The sequence below is a fragment of the Nothoprocta perdicaria genome, unplaced genomic scaffold, assembly GCF_003342845.1.
Source record: "Nothoprocta perdicaria isolate Ctin4 unplaced genomic scaffold, notPer1 scaffold_32, whole genome shotgun sequence".
NCBI classification, from domain to species: Eukaryota; Metazoa; Chordata; class Aves; order Tinamiformes; family Tinamidae; genus Nothoprocta; species Nothoprocta perdicaria.
Genome location: NW_020455555.1, coordinates 920,726 through 942,421, shown reverse-complemented (window position 1 = coordinate 942,421; position 21,696 = coordinate 920,726). Strand labels below are relative to the sequence as shown.

The 21,696-nt window shown below is 38.9% G+C and overlaps 1 protein-coding gene across 1 annotated transcript in view; it reads right to left on the bottom strand.

Moving 5' to 3' along the window:
• NRG3 (neuregulin 3) overlaps positions 1 to 21,696 on the bottom strand; it is a 230,662-nt gene that overhangs the window by 191,348 nt on the left and 17,618 nt on the right. The window contains exon 3 of the mRNA XM_026042983.1: positions 4,301 to 4,468. Coding sequence (XP_025898768.1) covers positions 4,301 to 4,468 — 168 coding nt within the window. The remainder of the gene's footprint in view (positions 1 to 4,300; positions 4,469 to 21,696) is intronic.

The window sequence follows — 21,696 nt, the reverse complement described above, 5'->3', positions numbered from 1 at the left end:
CTTTCATGGGAAATAAGAATTGCATATAATCACAATATTCATTTTTAACAACATGCAGCCTCTTATCATGATTTCTTACACTAATATCAGTTCTTAAGCAAAATTTTCTACACATAGTTTAGTAGTCAAAGTAGAAAAGCATCTGATACGATGCCAGGCACGTACTCAGAGATTCCCTTGCTGCAGGCAGAATGCTGGCTACACACAGACCTTGGCACAGCAGCCTAGACAAAGCTGAGGCACAGCATAGAAGAGCCACAGCTGTATGGGCATCAGCCTGTCATATTAAAAAAGAATAATAATAACAAAATAAAAAAAGCTTTCCTTGGTTTAGAAAGCTATACTTTATATCTTTTCGATAATTTTTCAGGAGCAGGAAAATTATGCTAGCGCTATCTTTGGCTTTCACAGCCCCAAGCTTGATCCCTGCCAAGCAGCGGGAGGCYGCAAAACTCTGCAGCACGCTCTATTAAAAGCAGCAGCCCCAAAGCTCTTGGGCAGAGCTTCCTGCAAGTCTCACAGGAATCCATGAAGATTACTCAAGGTGCTAAGGAAAAAAACCAGCCTATCTACTAGTTTTTTACATTTGCTGACTACTAAAGCTGCAAATGCAAAATGTTTTACTGGGTTTGTGCATAACAGAAAAAATGGTAAAACCAGCTGAGCCGTAATGTTACAGTTATGACTTGCTTGATCTCAGGTATTACACGGTTTTCAAACATGTTTAGAGTAACATTTTTTTTTTCACTGAATTTGATTTATGTTAGGGATGATGTTACCTGAGGACTTTAATGTATTACATCTTTTAACACCTTAAACATTAGGATCAATTCTAGTTCCAAAAAGATTACATACACCTCAACAGTAAATGCCTTGTTTGACTTTATGAGGTGAGTGTGAAATATGACAGAATTACACATGCTGCTAGTAAGATCTAAAAACTAAGGAATATTTTAAAATATCTTTACAGGTTTCATAGAAATCAAATGTCTGGCATTCTCTTTAAAATTCAAAAAAATGAAGGTGCCATAGATTGCTAGAACTAGCAAAAGAAAATAATGCAGTCACTAGATGGGGTAAGTCGATTTTTTGTAAGTAATCTCTTCTTGCCCTGTAACTTTTTCAGATTTCCATAATATTCAATAACTTAGCAACTTAAAAATCCTAAAAATTAAAAAGTATTTTTATGCTAAAGCTTTCACCTGAATTTGCTGAGAGCAATATCTGTATTCTTTATGCAGATTCAAATTTCTGTTCAACATCTTTATAAGAAAAATAACTACATCCAAACAACACATTTAGAGCAAAGTTATTGACGACTTTAATCATTCCCTSTACCTATCATCAGTAACATCTGGCACTCAAAGCCATATCAATTATAAAAGGGACTAGAGATATTACTTGGCAATTATTAAAGGAAATGCAACACAGTTAATGACACTTCACACTTGAAGTTAATAAATTGCATTTCTATAAGCAGTTTTCATCCCAGTTCTGAAAACACAGCAAATATTAATGAATTTATTCTCACAACTCTTCTATGATGTTGAAATAAAGAATGAATGAAAACAGTTTTAGAGATTACCTTGTTTTCTTCAGATCCGAAAGGAAATTTTTGGCAAAATCTGCCAAAACTTGATTTCTGCTTCCCAGTTCAGCTCACCAAATCATATCAGCCCGCACAGCACAGAGTGCTGGAATCACACACGAGAATGATACAAACAAGGAGTAAAGATATGAGGACTTTAAAAGGTCAGACCAGTAACGAGYTTGTAACTATGGGAGTTTTTAGAGGAGGTTCTGTCACTGCATTTGAGTGCATTTCAATTTCATATATATTCCTCTTCCTTGCCTTGATGATTACGATCTCATTAGTTCCAATAATTACTGTAGCTGTCCATCTAAAAAGTTATAAGGACCAAAAGATGTGCCAATATGGGAGCTATGAGGGATTCTGTAACATTTCATAAACTGAAAGTTCAAAACAGAGTGAGAAAAGGAAGTAATCAGAAGCCAAGTTATTACCTGGCAAGCAAACTGCCATAATTTGAGCTTAATATATTTATGTAATCTCGTTTACTGGAGTTGAAACAGAATTCCAGAAAATTATACTTCAGAAAATTTCAGCTTCTTGGCAGCAGCAATAATTCGATCTTCACGGATATAATTATTTTCAATTTGATGCCCATATTATTTTCAGGCTTTAGACATACATACAACTATTCCAAAGAATACATTCTTCATAGCGAACTTAATATTTTCTAATATCWTTTATTAATACCAGTTGAATAACTTTGGCACAGCAGTTTTGAAGAACTGCAATGATTTGGCTGAAAGTCATTCATTTTATTTATACTACTTACCAATGTTTATCATGTACATTACAGATAATGTTGAAAATTGTACAATTGAACATTTCTAACATGAYTGGCTACAAAACATGTAAGACAATTAGTGTTTATATATTATGATGCCATTTACATCTCTACATTGAGGCTAGATGGTACCATTTATAGGCTGAATAGATCTTTCCTCTACATTTCCCACGTTGGCTCAGTAAATTAATGCTTTCAGAGCAATTTAAAATGTTAATTAATCTGGAAACACAAAGTCCTACTGCAAATACTTGCAGTGCGCAAATACAGTAACATATTAAATGGATGTTTTATTCTCCGATGAATCAAATTTTCAAGCTGCTGTTTTGAGAAAGTCCAGTGCCTTTGCGAAAGGCAATGCGGTTTTGCCACTTCTGGCTGGAGTGTGCAAACATAGACATGCTTCCCAAGAACTGTTTTCCAGCATTTGGGCCTTGGCTGCATAAGCAAAGTCATTCCATTAGGAAATACGCCCCCCTGCCAGTGCTGGCAGAGACCACGGGCACACCCGTAACCAAACATTTTAACACACAGTAATATATATTTTTTGCATTAAGGCCAGCAGGATCACATTATTTRTAATGGCCATGTAAATTTGAAGGATTGCATTCAACTCTTAAAAAAATAAGAATAATTTTTAAATGATTTAATTACTGTAATAGGATAAATTATTGAGTATTTCACTGAGAAAAAAAATAATGAAAAAATAGAAAGAGACATATGAAAGTGCTTTGCTCTCAGTGATAACATTTGATAATGAGCGGTGCTCAAAGCACTCATTACGAATCAAAGGACATCAAAGATAAAACACACATTCAAGAAGAGCTTAAATGTAAATTACTGCTTTAAAAAGATAAAGCTTTATGCAATACATTTAGATTCTTACCAATTATAGACTCTTACCACTTAGAGAACTGGAAGCGTAATAGCAATATGCAAAACCTAAGTAACAATGAAAAYACCCGCCATGACTCTTCCAGAAACTCCTTTCCTTATTTTGGCATGTATKAACCCATCAAAAGACAGACAGAAGATAAATGTCTAGGCAGCTCTATCGGACTGAGATTTCTTTTTCATTTCCTCCCTGGAGGTCTGTTCTGCTGCCTCCACCTGACCCTAACATCTACTCCTGGTGTCTGTCCTCTTCCTTAGACCTGTCTTCATTTCCTCTTTCTGGATCCAACTTTTTGGTCTTTTTATCAAGGCCAGAAATCCTTCCTGAAATTAAATAATTCTGTCTACCTTATACATATCGTGCTGTTCTGTGCAGATCTGAGAGTTTTAAGTCAGCCACAGAAAGTATCCTGGCAGAGGTGACTACAGCTTTCTTCTGGTGTCTGCAGAGAAATCACACTTGGCTAGAGGAATTCAAATAGGAAAGGAGGCCCTAGCCTTAAGAGTCACTACCACAAAACTTCTTCCATTCACAGGTGAAATTTAAACTAATTTAGTAATTTTTTTTTTCTTCTACATATATCACAATAAGCTTCCCTTCAGTCAAAAAATAACTTTTGAAGTTTGTGGTTTGACAGTGCAGAAAATCTGCCTTTAAACCTCACAGTGCTGCATCAAAACCGCTACAGTGGTATTAGATAAAGTGCTGATCCAGCGCAAGCTCAGCCTGCTCATTCAAATTCAGTCCAAAATGTTCCTGGCGTAATTCGTGCCAGCTGCCTTTCTGCTGAATAGGAAATCCCGGTAACAGTTCTCTGCAGAGGCACCGTGCAGTGGGCATGGCCAGCAAGCGGGCCAGCACACCGGGCACAGCACGTGCCCCTCACCCTGCAGCCTGACTCGGGGTGCCCTGTGCCCCTCGCCCTGCAGCCTGGCACATGGTGCTCTGTGCCCCTCGCCCTGCAGCCTGGCTCGGGCTGCCCTGTGCCCCTCGCCCTGCAGCCCGGCACATGGTGCCCCGTGCCCCTCACCCTGCAACCTGGCACGGGCTGCCCCGGTGGGGCTCGCACCAGGAGAGACAGCGGGTCCGACAGGCTGGAGCGCGTGCCCAGCAGTGCCCACCGAGCCCCCAGACCCATCAGCTCCCTCCGAGTCAGCATCACATATAACGTGGAAGCAGCTTGACCTACAATAGAAGTCTGTAAGAGCGTTACAGCGCAACAGTGGCATTCCACAAATGCTGACCAGAAAAAAAGAACGTGATTCAGCCAGAATTAATACCCTAAGTTGATGCACAATGAAAATATGTTTTCCGTCATATCTATTTAGTGCAGCATCTGTTCTCCAGTGCACCAAGGTGGCAGAGCTAGCTGGGATCCTGCAGGAAAGAGGCCACAAAGTCCTTCCCGATTCCTTCCTCCTCTGCCTCCTGCCTGTATTCTAACATACAGAATCCAAAATGTTGGTTCACCAATTTCTCACTACATTTATTTTACTCTTACAGTTGAGCAATTTCCTTTCTCTTAACTATTTTATGACCTAAAAATGCACCAGGTAAGACCAAAATCTGAACCTAATTGATKGTTCCAGCAGAGGTAAACAGCACATGACTAGAAAGGGTAAAATGGAATAAGCACAGATTGGTATGAATGGCAGAGCCTTGTTTATGTAAAATATTGCAGACGGGAAAAGATTTGCTGAAAAAGTTGAAGTTAGTCTCCTTGACTACAACAATAACAAAACCTTCACCACAGTGGGATTTGTGTCTTATAATTTTGGACTTCAGATGCAAATTCCTACATCTAAACTTGTTGACTATATTTTCTTTCTAGTCAATGAAAGAAAACAGCACTTACAAGGTATGAATATTTCAGGCATCTGAAGAAAAAAACCCWACATAACCATAATTCCCAACAATCCATAAAAACAACAAATAATTTTAAATAATTTCAAATAAACTTATTGATCATTTTAAGTTGTTTCTTTTTTTTTTAAACTGTCTGATGATGTTTTGTAACAGAAAATAGAGGCTAATAAAGTATAATACTTAGCAAAGAAAGAATAGAGCAAAACAGAAATGTGGAGAAACTGAAATTAGTACCTTTTGCTGGTAAGTAACTTATGTAAAATGTAGACGAGATGCTTAAATCGTTTTCTGAACTGAAAAGCTATTACCAGCCAAAGCCTAAAGTGTTTTTCAACAATACAGTTCCTGAATTGCCCCCCTCTGCCATGAAGCCTGGATATGCTTCCCCCTGTCAAGGCAGCTACTAATTACACTATCAAAAATTACTGATTGGAAAGAACACTTTGGTGGACAATCTTGTAGTGCTCACAGGGTCAAGTTCTGAGTTTAGGTTGTGGGTCTCAACCAGACAAATTCTACCTTTCGAGCAACTGAGATTTACTCTAAGAGCRTAATGTAAATGCTTTTAACAAAAAGTAGTCCAAAGCAGTGAGATAAGAGAATTAAGAATAGTATGTTTGGACTTGTCACCTACAAGGAAAAAAAAAAAAAAACACAGAGAATTTGATGGCTAATTCTAGAAAAATGTAGCACTGTGATGTGCTCCACAGAGCTAAAGCATTTGAGTAATTTCATTCCACTTCAAGAGAGGACACAAACATATATTTAACTTTAATCGCAGATCATCTTACTGCTTTCATTCGGACCTAATCATCAGCCAACGCACATGTGCTGAAACGGTTCGCTGAAAAGGGAGGAGATCACTTGCACGCTTGGGGTAATTGCGTGCCTAGACGTCACAGCGGCCTCTTGGCAGGCTGCAGTGTGTGCTGTCCGAAGGAGAAGCAAGTGGCAGTGCCCTCCAACATGCCCCACGGCTATGGCTTTCCTTCCCCGAGGGGGTTCTTTGGGCTAGGTCCTGCCAGACGGTTTCTGTATGGAGTTCTCTAGAGAGACTTGGCCAAAAGATGTCCTGTAGAAGGTAACACTGGTAAATTGATCTACTTCCGATGCATTTTYGACCAGTGAATAGGACTTAATTCACAGTAGAAATACTGATTAAAGTTAATGGTTATTATTAAGTCTAGTATCAGGTTCCAAGACAAAGTCTAATTACTAACTAGATTAATCTATTACTGTTAAGGTTGCAGAACACCATGCACTTATCTTCTGCAAAATATCCAGATTATTCTTTCTTCATAGAGCCTCCAGCAATGGGCCTGGGGACTCCTATAACTTATCATATTATATTTATGGCCCTATGACTGTAGTGTTTGATTTCCTTCACAGAATTTGGGAAACAAAAGTTAGACAGACAGGGCTCTGCTTCCGGTGAATTCATTTCAGTTGAAAACGTGTATCAAGAATTGATTCTTCTTAGAATGAAAACTGTATTACAAAATTCAAACAAACAAATTTCTTCTATATTTCCCCTGAGCTAATATCAAAGTCATGTCAAATTATTTGATCAAGTTACAGGCTATTAACTAGCAAAGAGACAGACTAAAAAAGTATACAAGTCCTTCAAGAACTAAATTGGATCTAGAAAACGAACAGAGATCAACCCGATAATAGAGCTGTTTGCTTTGCAGCCACTTACAGTGCATGGCCCTTAGCATAGGAGCCACTTGCCTTGGCTGCTCGTGCCCTTGCTGCAGTGCTCCTCCAAACTGGCCTGTGGGGCTGCAATGCAATCCTGTGCTCACTGTCATTATTTTTTACAGCAGGACAAGTAAAGAGCCTTAGATAAATGCTACCGCTTGTTAAGAAAACAAACACTATCGCTTATCCCAGGGAACAGTAACTATGGACTATGTCCATCACCCGGAAGACTATCTGATAYTGCCTCATGCTTTAGTGCTATGGTTTAACTGCAACATGGTGCTTTGTCAATTAAAGCACCTTTCATTTTAAAATCTCAAAGCAGAAGAGGAGGATTTTAAATGTATCTTAAAAAGCAATGCTCTGTGAGTAGCAATTTCACTTCTATTAAACTGAAAATATTTTTACTCTTCAAAAAGAAKCAGTTTGACAGGAGTGGTTTTAGTTTTGTTGTCAATCAACAAAATAATCAATCATATGGTTAATCAAAATCATTTATACTTCTCACAGAGCTGGCTACCAAATGTGGTATTTTAAACGCGGCAGGGATCCAGAATTTAGTTTTCTCAAGCAGAGCTTGTTTGTCTCTTGGCATTTAAGAAATACACAACTTCTCAGCATCCATTTTTATCTGTGCAACCCAAAAGTCAAATGGATTTCGGTACTTTTACAGGAAAACATTGGTATTGAAATGCATTTACCTTCTTCCAGATAAATACTGTAAGGATTTTGTAGAACCAAAAACAGTAAGAAAAAATGCTTAAATAGTTTTGGATAGATTCTTGGAAGATGAGGATAGATGAGGATGGACCTTTTGGATAGATGAGGAAGAAAACATGGCCTTTCCTTCACCATGAGTAACACAAACCCAACAAGTATGATGGGGTGGGGTGGGAAGACAGAGGGGGGGAACAAAACCAAACACCTCCCAAAATCTTACAACAGTGCTAAGATATAGCAGACACCTCCAAGTGAAGCCAGATATTCCATCTCTAAACTGTGCAATACATGAACCTTGGCTTTCTTCCAATCTCTTTTAAAAATAACTGGACAGGCTACTCACTCATGTCACTAAGTCAGTATTTTATTAAGATGAAGTCACGGAGGCTGCTTCTATTCATAAACCTCAGCAGAGAGATCTCCTCAACATCATTTTGGATCTTTTACATACAAGATTTTTGAGGAACACTGGCATCATGGTGAAGGAAAGTCTCAATTGCCTTTAGCTTTATCATACTAGTAGTTGTTTGGAAACAGGATCCCAAGAGAGAGAGAGACATGTTAGGTTCTATAAATAAGGGAGAATTTAATTGGGGAAAAGGAGCATTACTGCTTTGAGGGATTGTAGGGTACAAAAAGGATAGAGTTCAGTTTAAATGCAGTGGCACACTCCTATCAGAGCATAACTGCTACTAACAGAATATGATTAGAGGAGAAGAAAATAGAATAATAATTATTTTGATTCTGCCTGAAGTGCGAATAAACCCAACAACCCATTTAACAGTAACGAGGGGGGCTGGGAGGCAATACAGAGCTTTGGGCATTGCCGTGCTGTGACGTGCAGTCACCTGCAGAGATGAAAGYGGGCAGTACTGCAAGGAGCTCGCGCACGGGTATCTGCATACATCTTAAAAACTATGTTCCATTTTATTTTCAACTGATTTCAGTTTTAGAAACTCACAAACAAGTTATTTCAGGCCAACCACTGCTCCCACGAGGCAAAAAAATGACATTGTGGCCACAGAACATAAATCTAGAGGATCCAGTCTATCCTCACTAGTTTTATCCTGGCCAAAAAAAAAAAAAAAAAAACATAGCAAAGGTGAAAAATAATCTTTGAAACACTGTCCTTCTTCCTGATTGCTTTCAGAAAATAAATTCCTGCTTACTAGACATGTTCAGATGTCCTAACCTCCCTAAATATCCTTAAAATCACTTTATTCTGAAGTACTACTATTATATTATTCCATAGTAYTTTATTTTGCATTTTTATAAAACAAATATTTTATAAAGTATTTTTTTTGAAATAATGTGAACTGGTTCAGATCTACTGAAAAGTGATTTATTGACTGTAATCTTTTAAGTTTTACATTTAATGTGACATAATTTGTCAGTAACAGTTTTTGATATTTGTGTGAAACATATATATATATATAGTATATGTATTTTTCACTTAGCTCATGAAAGAAAAATAATTACAAATCTTCTGGATTTAGGTAGGTGTCATTTAYTTTAAGATACAAATATCAAGAGAAAAAAAATAGCAGTTTTTATATCTACCAGTACCATAAAAGTTTGGCCAATGATACAAGATGTATATCGATTCCCTAATGTGAAATGACAGCTATGAGAGTAAGGGCTCACTTAAGAGATTCTAAAGCCTAATCTTAAACTGATCGAATTTAGTCAGCCATTCCAGCAACTGTCTTAGATGGAATCAGCTGGTTTATCGTAAGTCCAGTTTCATGATCCCCAATTAACACCTCAAGTAGAAATGCTATGGATGAAAGTTTGACACTAAAAAAATTGCATGCAGTTATCTGTGAGTATCTTCACCTGATCCTATTGATAACTCTTGTCAATCTCCATTCTCGTAAATAAATGTACTATATTTATTGTCATACAGACAACCAAAATTTCTGAAACATAGTTTCCTCCAGATCTTTAGAAAAGCTTTTATCCAGAAATTTTATCTAGAAATCCAGAAGAGGGATAACTCTGTTCACGTCTTCTCAATTACTACAACGATGAGCAAACATGATTGTACCCCAGGAGCACAGATCGACCCGCATGGAGGCACGGAAACATGGCAACACAATGTACCTCTGACAAACCAAGACCAACTCCGCATTAATTCACTTCTGAATCAACTGTTGGGTTCAAGAGGAGCTCTACAGCTTTTTTTTACACATTGACTTGCATCCATTCCCCATAAGAAGAAAGAGTTACGTTTAAAAAAAAATAAATAAAAATAAAAGGACAAATGGAAGCAAACACCCCAAGAAACAAACCTAACGTGATAAAGGATGCTGGAAAAGGGCAGCACTCTCACCTGCTTTCTAATCACTTGTATACTTTGCCTGTATACCATAGCACATAAACTACCCATGCACAGGAGTACTACCCAGAGCATATGGCTCGCCCTCTTTCGTGCTTCCCTGCGCTCTGAGGCTACCAGGCCCCTCTTGTACCACTGCCCGCATTTTTGACAGAAGGACACAGATCCATATGGAATGCCGGTAGCATTTGCCGTACACATCTTTTTTTGGAAACAAAGCAGCTAGCTATTTATAAGCCATATTGCATTTGCTGGGTGATACAGGCACAATACTTGTTATTTTTGCATGTTTCGCTCATGATTCCTACTTTTCTGGTGTTAAAACCTTCAAGAAAAGTGCCAACACTTCCACATCTCAGGCATCTCTCAAACCCAATGGGACAGCAATGCACATGTCTGTTAATGATGGTCCCAAATGGGCCAYAGCTCCAGGTTCACATGGGATGCTTCGGTTGTACATATTTGTTTTACTTGTAGCAACGAATTTTTTGTTTCAGTTGCTACAGCCAAAGACACAAGCTGTTTTCTCACATTTAGACATTAGGAAGATGTCAGTCTGGCATTTCTACACAAGTAATCAAGAAGGTAAAGGCATGAAGGTCTCCTCAAAAAATATATTCAAATAAAGCTGACTTTTTTGAGCAATGAACTTCTACATATCACATTAAAACCCTTTAGATTAACTCCCAGCTACTACTTCTGCCTACTACTGCAGGTTCTCTGCTTTACCTGAGAACTGAATTCCTGCAAGATACCAGCCATTTATAGACTCTCTGCATTTTTTTTTAATATTATGAATTTTTATTTATTCTTCAGTAAAATCCAACAATCAAAAAATATATTTGCCTTGTCTATGCCTACATTAACAAAATATTTGGTATAAACAACTATGTGAGAATGGAAGGAAGGGAACTAGGAAAGAAAARGAGATCTCACGAAGACTAGCATATAAGGAAGTTGCCAGCAAAAAGAGCTACAAACATTTTTCACTGTTCTTCTCTGGAAATTTTTACTGGGTTGAACTTTGAGCTGCACTACAAATGCACAAAACTTTCATGTATGCAYGGTGATGATCAGATCAAAAAGGAAGGGCATGCTCATTCTCGAGAAAACCAGTCCATCTCCAGACCTTCTGCTGTTACACAGCAGCTAAAAAATGGAAATGTTGATCCTTAAGTGATAAAAGAAGAGTTTGTCCCTATTCACATATGTGGGAGGAGGCCACATCCCTGGGTACTCAGAAAGCACTCAGTACTAGGGGAAGAAGAAAGATGACTCCACAGATGAATCCTCCACATTTATTTTCAAGTATTTTTTCCAAAACAGACTGATGCACCAAATAGCTAAAATCCTCCTCTCCAACATCTTCACAAGCAAACTTTCCAAAAGGCATGTTTTCTTTTCAAACTAAGTACCATATTCTTACTAGCTTCTTCATTCATGCTTATGGTCTGTGACACACATAACTAGAACTAGCAAGATGAAGTTCCTTGTGCATGGTAAGGATTTTTTATCCTTAAAAGAGACGTATCCTTAAGAGAGTCTGAGCCTCAGCTCCTAGCGACAACCAGCAGCTCCAGTGCACACAGACAACAATTACTCCTTTGGGGAACAATTTGTTCTTTCTTTTCAAGTGTGGTAAATTGTACTTGGTGCAAAAATCTATTTTGGAATTCGTTTGTTACAGCATAAATTGAATCTCCTCTGTTACCTTGTGCAGTTCCTGACGCTAGAAAAGCAGCCAAAATTCTGATCCCTGAATGATTTTTTCACATAAAAATGTCTTTCAGCTCAGGTGACTGGGAGCAGAATTATCCATCACTTCGCTGTACTAAGCATTCATCTTCATGCCAATATCAGCAGTCTTGCAGTTTTACTGGTTTTCTATTTCTTTTCTATGTAAATCTCCAGAATAATGAACTTTCAGCTATCAGGCAGTTTCCAAAACCTGCAGCAGACGTAAATCGTGTTTCTTCTGATCAGACTCTATCAAGAGCTGAACGTGTCAAGAGCTGAACGTGTCAGGCCCTGCCTTGGAAGTTTTACTTAAAGACTCAGATTGTTGTTTTCAAATAGATGCAGCTCTGCGGGCCTGGTCCAGCTGTTGCAAAGGCTACCAGGCAAGTCCACCCTACAAGGCAACACCTCACGTGAAGGGCTTTCTCCACTCAGCCCAGCAGCAGTCAGGCTACTGGTTAAAGCTCGACTCCACACTTCTGCCCTTTGTCATCAAGCCAGGTAACACTCACCTCGACACACACATGGAGATTTTGTCCCTCCCGCAAGGGGCCAGGCCACAGTTACTTTCACAGATTTTGYAGACTAGTGACGCACTTCTTGAGTCAAACTACTTTTTGGCCCATCTCGCTGCAGACTACTCCTAAACAGGGGCATGTGAAATACTTCCCTTATGTGGGCCGGAGCTGGAAAATATAGCGGACTGAGGCTGCCTGCTTGGGCAAGCTGTAGAGCCTCTTCACCTCTACTGACCATCAGTTGTTTCATTAGAGTTTTAAATACTTATTTCTTTAACACTGCCACTTCTCGTGGTGAAATCATTCCTATGTTAACGTATCATGTCTGCTCCCCAAGCCGGGCCTGCAGCGCTCCGTGGAGCCCAGCTAGCAGGAGTCGCTGCCGGGCTCTGTATGAGCCCGTTTCTGAAGCCTGCCCGGGAACCACCAACCTGCCACTGAAACGCATGAATCTCTCAGGTGAGACAAAGCAATTACTCAGGAGTTCCCAGCACTCTCTAGCTATCAAGGCTAATTATTTGAGATATTAACTGATGTTTCACATGGTAATTCACAACTCTTTCATAGGTGTAATTAAAAATGTATCTATAAGGTRAGTTTGAGTACTCAGGTGCTGCCCTTGCACGTCTGTGTGCTAGAGAGACAAACAGGCACAAGTAAATGCTCACAGCACCCTGAATCTTTACTTACTATCTGTTCTGGAGGCTGGGTCGATAGCACCATTTGTAGTTTACTTGTCCTAAGGAAAATTAGGTACCATTAGAAAAATAGCAGCAAATTTTCAGATTATTTATTTAAGCAGTAAAGTCTTAACTCAGGCCCAGAAGGTTTCTATGGCTACCAACACTGTYAAGCAGTGACGAGGCTGGTGTTGGTCGGACTCCTTCCCCAACAGCAGGGATCAGCCCCAGGGCCCACTCGGGCTGCCAGCGGGAGGCTGCTGGGCGCCCTGCACCTCAGCACCAGCCCGTGGGGCTGAATCCTGCCTGGCACCACAGCAGCGGGGCACCCTGCTCCCTCCTGAGCACAGCAACACCTCAAAGGGACGCAGTCACTAAAACTAAATTATTTTTGCCCTGGAGGAGCTCTTACCCGATGATAAAAATTAACGTATAGTGCTCAGTGAGTGGATACCAGACTGCGAGTGTGCAGCTGATGTGCACAGAAAGCAAGAGATTAGAGAGCCCTTAATATTCCCCGCAGTATTATGCACATTAGCTCTTTTCACTCAATATGACTAAAGCCCATGGAGCATAATATCATTTCTGATTTCTCTGTCTAAGCCTGAACTCAGGCCCTGATAATAAAAGGACAAGTTGCTAATCCTCTGCATCACACAGTTGCTATTGCTTGACAATTTTATATTCATACTTTATTGATTCCCGTGCAAAAAATATTCTCTGCTGATTTTTGAATTACATACATAGCAGCAATGGCTCAGTGTTATCTCTGCCGCTGGCTGGGTACAACAAAGCTATAAAGATTTTTTTAAGGATGGCAGTACAAAGGAGCATGCTGACAGTGTGATTCAGATCCGCTTCAAACCAAAGAATAAATCCAGTTTATGAGAAAGTTGAAATAAGAAGTTCATCTCATCCGCTAGCATAAAGAGGGTGAGGGAGGAGAGCCACGTTCCTGGAAGGATGCAGTCTGGAGAATGACACAGCATTTACTTAAGATTTTATTCTTGCTAAAGACATACTCATGTTTCTTCTTGCTGAAACAAAAGCTTTGAGAAAATTCCAGTTTACATATTAAAAGGGTGTGTGTGTGTATGTGCATGTGTGTGTTAAAAGACAACCAAATAATCTCTAAAGCAGTTGCTTCTTCTGCTACAGAGGGAATCATCAGGTATAGCTACACCAAAACTGCTTGCCTATAGGAACAGTGAGGAGAGTATAGCCCTGTACAAAATGTACTATTTTTCCAGAGAAAAAATACATCTACAGGATACATCTACCTCCTGTATATGTCTTGAATCTCCATGTCTCCTGGAAATTAAGTTTCAAACCACTCCACAAGATTCAGATTCCCAACAGGCTGATGAGTGAGCTAAACAGAATGTAAAGGCCCTCAGTGGCCCAGCTGCTTTCAATCAGAATGCCTAACACAAGAGCACATCGAATTACTGAACAAAGCTGCCCTGACTTAACTTTAGATGACATCCAATAGTTCCTAATGCATTTTTCTCTTAATTCCTTCTCATTTGTTCTTCTGACAGCACCAAGCACAACATCCTCTAAACAYAGCATCTCCAGTACACATCTAGCACACAAGCATCTCCAGTAGTTGTAAAGGTTTCAGCCCTGCCAATCCTCCCCATGATAATATAATTATTATAGATTCTCCTCCTATAATTATATTATAGATTATATATATTAGGGATTAAATTCATATTCCATAGAAGAAAAAAGAGGTACTGGTTCCTCTGCTAACTCAGAACTATCCTTAACGTCCTTCTTTCATCCATGTTTCTAAGGATCAGAAAAGTCCAGTGCCTAACTGATAAAATACATGTCCTTCTTTGATGGCCTAAGGAGAAATAGCCACATCAATTCAGAAAATCAATGCTTCTTCCTGTAGTTGCCTGCAATTAGCATCAAGGAAGACTGGACACATTTAACTGCTAAACTGACCATAAAAGAAAAGTCCAATTTTAATAGCCACCTATAAAACTGATGGTTACAGAAAAATGCACATCTCCCCTCAGAGACAAGTCTCTGAAAGCATTATAAAATAGGTATTTTCAAGATCCTTTTCTTGAAAACCTCAGACCTCTCTACCTTTGATGTTTTTATTTATTTTTATTACTATAATCATATAGAATGCAAAGCTCGTTCATATGACCACTGTTTACTGAAAGCAACAGCAGTCAGTAATTTTCCACTTTTTAAATCATTCAGCTCGGTCTTATTTCCTGAGCGATATAAAATCTAAAGTATAACTCATATCGTCTGAACTGATATAAACATAATAGAGGAAGCATAAGCCAAGGCCATGTGCCTTCACGGAGCAAGGTTGCGAAGCGCGTAGCTGGGCAGCAGCCTGAGCACTTCAGTTCAGTTACCAGCCTGCAGCGAGCTGAAAGCCTGCAGCTTGTGAGGCAGGAAGCTGCACGTGAGTTATGCAGTCCCCACTGCTCATACTTCCTAGCTGGTATCTATGGGCGAGCATGGTACATAGATAACAGGAGATAAAAAAGTGGAAGCTTGCCAGAAACAGGGAAACAATGAAACTACTGATATAAGCATTAAAAATGCAGGATAAAAAAGTCAGTAAGGAAAACTGACATGGCAGTTATAATAACATGGCAGTTATAATGACATGGCAGTTATAAATAATAACAAAAGAAAACAAAGTTCTTGAATTGAAATGCCATCATTACAGTTAGAAATTCTTAGTTTTTCTCCCAAAGCAGGAACTACAAGGCATAGCATTACTTCTTCAAGAACGCATGTGCACTGCTTAAAGCAGTTTTCTAAGGCAAGTTTTCTAAGGAGGCTCCGAAGGCTCAACAGAGCTGCACTGTGTCTTGCAGCCACCCCACTGCARCCTGGGTTACCAATGAAAGGCACATACAGAAATACGGATGTTGAACACAAATCACYGGGGGTATGAGGAGTCCAGGACCTCCCCGTACTTAGTACAGGCTAAGTAAACCCAGGAGCTAAATAATCACCAAATTCATTGCTAAGGAACTTCACACTTTCATTGGCCACACGGTATGTTTTTCTTTCCTCTCCCTCCCRCCTCCCATAAAATTTCCCATTCTTTATTTCTTCATTCCCCTCCTCCATTCCTTCCTCAAATCAAAATTTTCYTTTAAGGAGATTTCATAAGCACATAGCCCTTTTATAGGTAGGTTATCTTTTGTTATTATGTTTACAGGTGATCACTTTATGTGCAACACTGAGGTCCCCACACAACGGTATGATGTGCTGCACAACTCCAAAGAAAGCAACACCCTTCAAGAAGAGACAGTATTTGTCTTGCACACTACAAAAGTTTATCTTGGTTCAGTACCCTGGACAAGTACCCTGCRCTCAGTTGTCAGGGAATATAAAAAGAGACACTTTCAAGTGAATCAATACAACTCTGCTGAAATACAACCAAAAATGTAATTTTGAATGTTTACCAATAAATTACATGAGAAACATCAGGGGAACTGACGATCTATCATCATCCCCCACTTAAAGAAAAAAGACAAGCTTGTAACAAATAGCAGGACAGTAAGAATTGCATTTTTAGCAGTAGGAAATAAAACATATCTATTCATCATTTCTTCTGAATTTTTAAAGAAATTATTCAATGATCATGTCTTTTCTTCACCTTTTCTTCTTATATGGTCATAGCACAATTCACTTTGGGTAAGAAGTAGCTAAGGTCAGTAATGCATAGTCAGCTGCTTCCTGCTATTTCCTAACAATCTAAACAAGCATTACGGTATGTTTGCAAAGCACAGCACTGGCAAAACACCTTTCTCCTAATTTATAAGTTCTCCTAATTCTGTCCTAACAGAATTCTGATTAATTTGTATTTAGCTCACGCTGTTTTGTTTATCAAAGAAACAACTCTGTTTCTGTTCTCCTCGTGTCATAATTCTCGGAAAGGGCTTGTAGCTTCAATATTTAATGSCAGGAGATGGAGTAATAAAGCAACCACTACTTCATTACTCATTCCTCGAGTATATGAAATGAAGCCATAGCAAAGTACATGGTAAATTAGGAACAGAACAACTGACACTACATTCCCTGAATTAGAATAGCTCTTTTTGTAAAAATACTTTGTCTTCACCTTTGGCAATCACAAATAAAACTGGTTGAGATCAAACATAAAAGAGAATATAGCAGCTGTATCTTGTCTTGGATCTTTGTTTGCCATAGATGTCAAATTGCAGCACATCTCAGGAAAGAAGCCGTAGGACCCTGCAGTACAGCCCGTGCTGGTCGGCTAATGCAGCAGTTTGCATCTTTTCTGCCTTTAACGACCCAATGTCAAACTCCCCTTTTACCACATGCTGCACTCTAAATGATAAAGACATGAATGTTACAAAGTTCTTCAGATTTCTGAGTAGAAAGACGTATGTATATTAATGACCATTCTAGAATAATCACAAAGGACAGAAGAGCTTGCTCCTTGGATGCCACCTGTCTAGCACACCTAGCCTCTTTGGGAAAGGCCATACAAGCTTATAAATSGTGGCTTTTTTAAACCTCTTTATGGGAATAAAAGGCCTTTAAAATCTTACCATATTATTCAAATCAGGAAAGAATAAAAATGGAAGTAGAAGAAGTATGGGCACCAGTTTAATTATTTAGAAATCATAAAGCAGTGAATTGTGACACATCTTATTTTAAATATTTTACATCAGAGATGCTGATATCTTGCTAATTCATTCTGAGGGTTTTTGGAAAGGCTACAGGTACCCCGGGGACTGTGTCGAAAGACGACAACTGCATGCTGCCCAGCTGTTGAGTAGTACTGGTCCAGCTCGCCAGGCTGCTACGTTCCCGTGATCCTCACTGAACTAAAGAGGCACAGCAGCTCTGCTAAGGATCTGCAGGGACTACAGGGGCATTTTCTGCAATTTGTTGTTGCCTCAGCATGTCAGGGAACAAAAGTAACAGACAGAGAAGCTCTAGGAGGGTGAGCATGGCCACCTGAGTTGCATGTCCTTTTCTGCCATGCCATTTAACCACAGTGGCTAGCAGCTTTCTAACTGCCTCGACTCCAAGGTCTGAAATTCTGGGTTATAGATGCAAAACACAGCACAAATGTTCTTGTGTTAAATCTACCAAAAAAAAAAAAAAAAAAAGACACCCAAGCCTTTCCACAGATGCCTACTTACAAAANTCCACAGATGCCTACTTACAAAATCAAACCATTCCTCATGGAAATTTGACATCGCGGTAATACAACTGACTGTAGACGGAATGGATCATATAAGCAAAATAGCTGTGAGAAAAACAGTGTTTATTTGGTTTTAAAAGAGTAGGCCTGAAAGATATATAGTCCAATTACTCCCCACTCAGTTTATGCATCTGTAACTTTTACCCACATCTTACTTGGCCCAAGCGCAGAACAAGCAAAATTGAAAATTCAGTATTTTAACTGGTAACAAACATTTTACCAGATGGTCATTTAATCAAATGTATTTGCTTGCTAGTACAAAAACTTCCCAAGTACTAGCACATTTTTTATAATATTGACATATTTATAAATCTGAAAGCTGTTTCAGCTCTTTTTATAAGTCAAATGCTGTATAATAAATACTGCATTAGATTTTCCACTTTGAAAGAGAGTGGATGTAATACATTTTAGTTTAGAACACCTCCTTCTACACTTTAGAACTCACATATTTGAGTATATTAGATTAAACAATTTCCAATGCAGCATCTTGAGGAACACAGCTAAGAAAACACTGTCTGCTTAAATGTGCTACATAGAAATTCACAGTGCAGTAAGTGATGCACGAATCCTTTAAAGTGAAAAAGAGTGCATCAGAGGCTCTATGTCAGAACAAGCATCTGTCAGCTACAAGGTCTTCCACCTACTGGGTTTCTACTTTTCAGTCCCTTTCCCTGTTACAAACCTCCAGGGCAGAAGCAGGAATCATTCGTAGGGCAATACTGCAATGAGTCTGTTCCGAAAGTCTGATCCAAGCAAAGCTGGGCCCATTATGATAAGGTTGTCCAGCACAGCTCATATGGAGGTGCTGGGAAGCTCATGGACACAAGGCTGAGCACAGAGCTCAGCAGACTGCCCAGACAATAGATCTGCTATAGCCAAGGAAAAACAGCTGAGCACTGAGCATGTTAACAAGGAACAGCAAATGTGCCTGGAATCCTAAGCTTTGCCCTTCTGATGCTTCACCTGAGAAACAAGAACCATGTTTGCTACTCTGCCAGTCAGTCCTCCTCCTTCTGAAATGTGCTAGATCCTGCCCACCTTGAAGAGATGCAAGCTTTAGAGTTTGTGGGAGAGAGTTTTGATCTGCAAATGTACAAGGGGGAAAAAAAAAAAAAAAAGAAGGAAACTGAAATAAATAGGTATAAATGATGTAAAACCTGATATAAAAAGGCATCATTTGAATTTAGTGGTATTTCATTGAGGACAGATTCCAAGACCAGAGGCAAYAGAATTCAGGCAGAGGGCTGAGGGCTGTTGGAGAGGAGGCAGTGGATGTTTACCACCAAYAGCCCCAGCGAGCCCAAGAACAGAACACTCCTTCATTCACAACACCATCTCCCAGTTTTGAATGGCATCTTATTTACATAGCTCAGAATCATCTGATATTCAAAAGACAGGAATATATTAGCTCATCATCAAAGACACTTTGATAGCATATTATCAGTGAGAAGTTGCATAACATTTATTAAAAGAAAGTATGTAGGATTCTTTGTGCAGTGCTATTAACTAACAAGAGCCAAGTTCCAGGCTCTAGCATAAAGGCATAACTCTGTAGGATGGACACCTATCCATGCTTCCCCAACCAAAAAAAAAAAGCCCTTTTATTTTTTGTCTTATGTTCCATAAATCTCTAATGTAAAGCCATAATAAAAAGATAGGCTCTCGAGATAGAAATAATCCTTTTTGCAACAATAGTTACTGAGATTAAAGCTTGAATCCTTGCGAAGGTATTTTCATAGCAGACCAGTTAAGGATACTTTTACTGGCAGGGATACATAGCAGCACCATTTGGACTCTGCATATTAGCAAGACATAGCTCAGAAACCAACGACACAAATAAGCAGGCCAGCAATAAAAACAAAGAAACAAAAAGCACAAATGCTCTTTTGAACAGTCTGTGGGTTGCAAGCCCTGTATTGAAAGAGAGAGATATTAAACTCTTTCTATATGTCTACTGCATGTCAGCATTCCACAAACATCTTCACTCTGATCTAGAGGGGAAAGCTCATAGCCCTTTCCAGTCTGCATGTCAAAACTGTCTTCCGGGGGTAACTCCAGCTCTCCTATCCCCTACCATTCAATCAAAATCGCAAATGAAAGTCAAGTAATCRCTGATTGTAGGCAGAGTTTAAAATCAGAAATTCCTGCTTTCCCATAGACTCCTCTGCATTATCTCCATTAAAATATTTATTAACTTTTGCTAATATTAATTATTAATATAGCARGCATACTCCTTTGCCAGCAACAGTATATTTTCAATTTAGAGCTTATTCAATATTTTATTGATGAAACACCATTATCTTTAGGAACATTTTCATTGATACAAATGAAACAAAACCTCAGAAAATCTCTTAGGATACAGATACCAAAGTGGAAGCCAATCCCAATCATACCCTAACACACTTGTTTTCAGCGAGATGCCTCCAATTGGAGCACAGAGACACAATTTACAGGTGTACAGAGGCAAGGAAATCATTCTCCTCAACATATAAACCTATAGACAATAATGATAATCTTTAACACAGACTCATTGATTGCTCTTGGTTTACCTTTAATGGTACCCACATACCATCCATGTTTTACAGTCTGTTCTGTGCTATCATTCTAAATCTCACATGCAACTGTATAAGCAGTATAAATCTCCAGGAACTGAACAAGCTGGAAGCATTTCTTTGATATTCATCTATTTCTACTTGTTCTGTCCTTAAGTCCTCTGTATGTTAATATATACTTGCCTGTATGTTAAGTATGTCTGTATGTCAATATATACTATAAGATTAGTTTTCTTAATGAATCAGATAAAGGGAATACAATAGAGGATTCAGTATATACATGTGAAAAAAATAAGGGTTTGTGCATGTTACTATTCAACACTATCATTAAATAATATAGTCTACTTCAGTATAGTCTACATGACATACACGGACTACTTCCAGAAAGAAATTTTAGGCCTAAAAAAGCCCTGTGTGGCATAAAGAGCAAGTATATTAACTTCCTTGGAAGACATTCCAGGATCCTCTCCCACAGAAAGCTTTTTAGGATATGCAGCCCACATTTTTCCTCTCTGTATCTTCAAACGTATTTCTGTTACTATTAGGGATTTTTTTTAATTGACAAAAATATAATTCTTTTTATGCTTAACAAAACTCTTTCAATGCTTATATCATTCTAGCATTTGTAGAATGTTATTTATGGGTTCCTGACTTCCAAGCCTCAATATTACCAATAATTATACATGATGAATTTTAAGAGATTTCTGGTATGGATCTTCCCCCTGCCCTTCCCCTCTGGCAAAAATCATACTTAAAATATGATTACTTACAATATAAACATAAGCAGCCTTGCTCATACTATCAAGTGGGTCAGATACAGGTTTTGTAATTCATTCTACTTCTTTTGTCATCCCTCCAATCTCCTATACTTGTTAGCTCCTCCCAAATGTCTTTCCATTTGCCAATATAACACGAAGGGTAACATAGGTTAGGAAGGCCTTCAGTTTTCCAGATGCAGCTTAAAGGCTTGACTGCATGCAGACTGTTTTCCTCCTATCCAGACCTGATGCAGACCAAATGAGAGTCACCCTCTTCTTCAACACAAACCCTTCATGCTAACATGGTGCCCACTTACATTATTGAG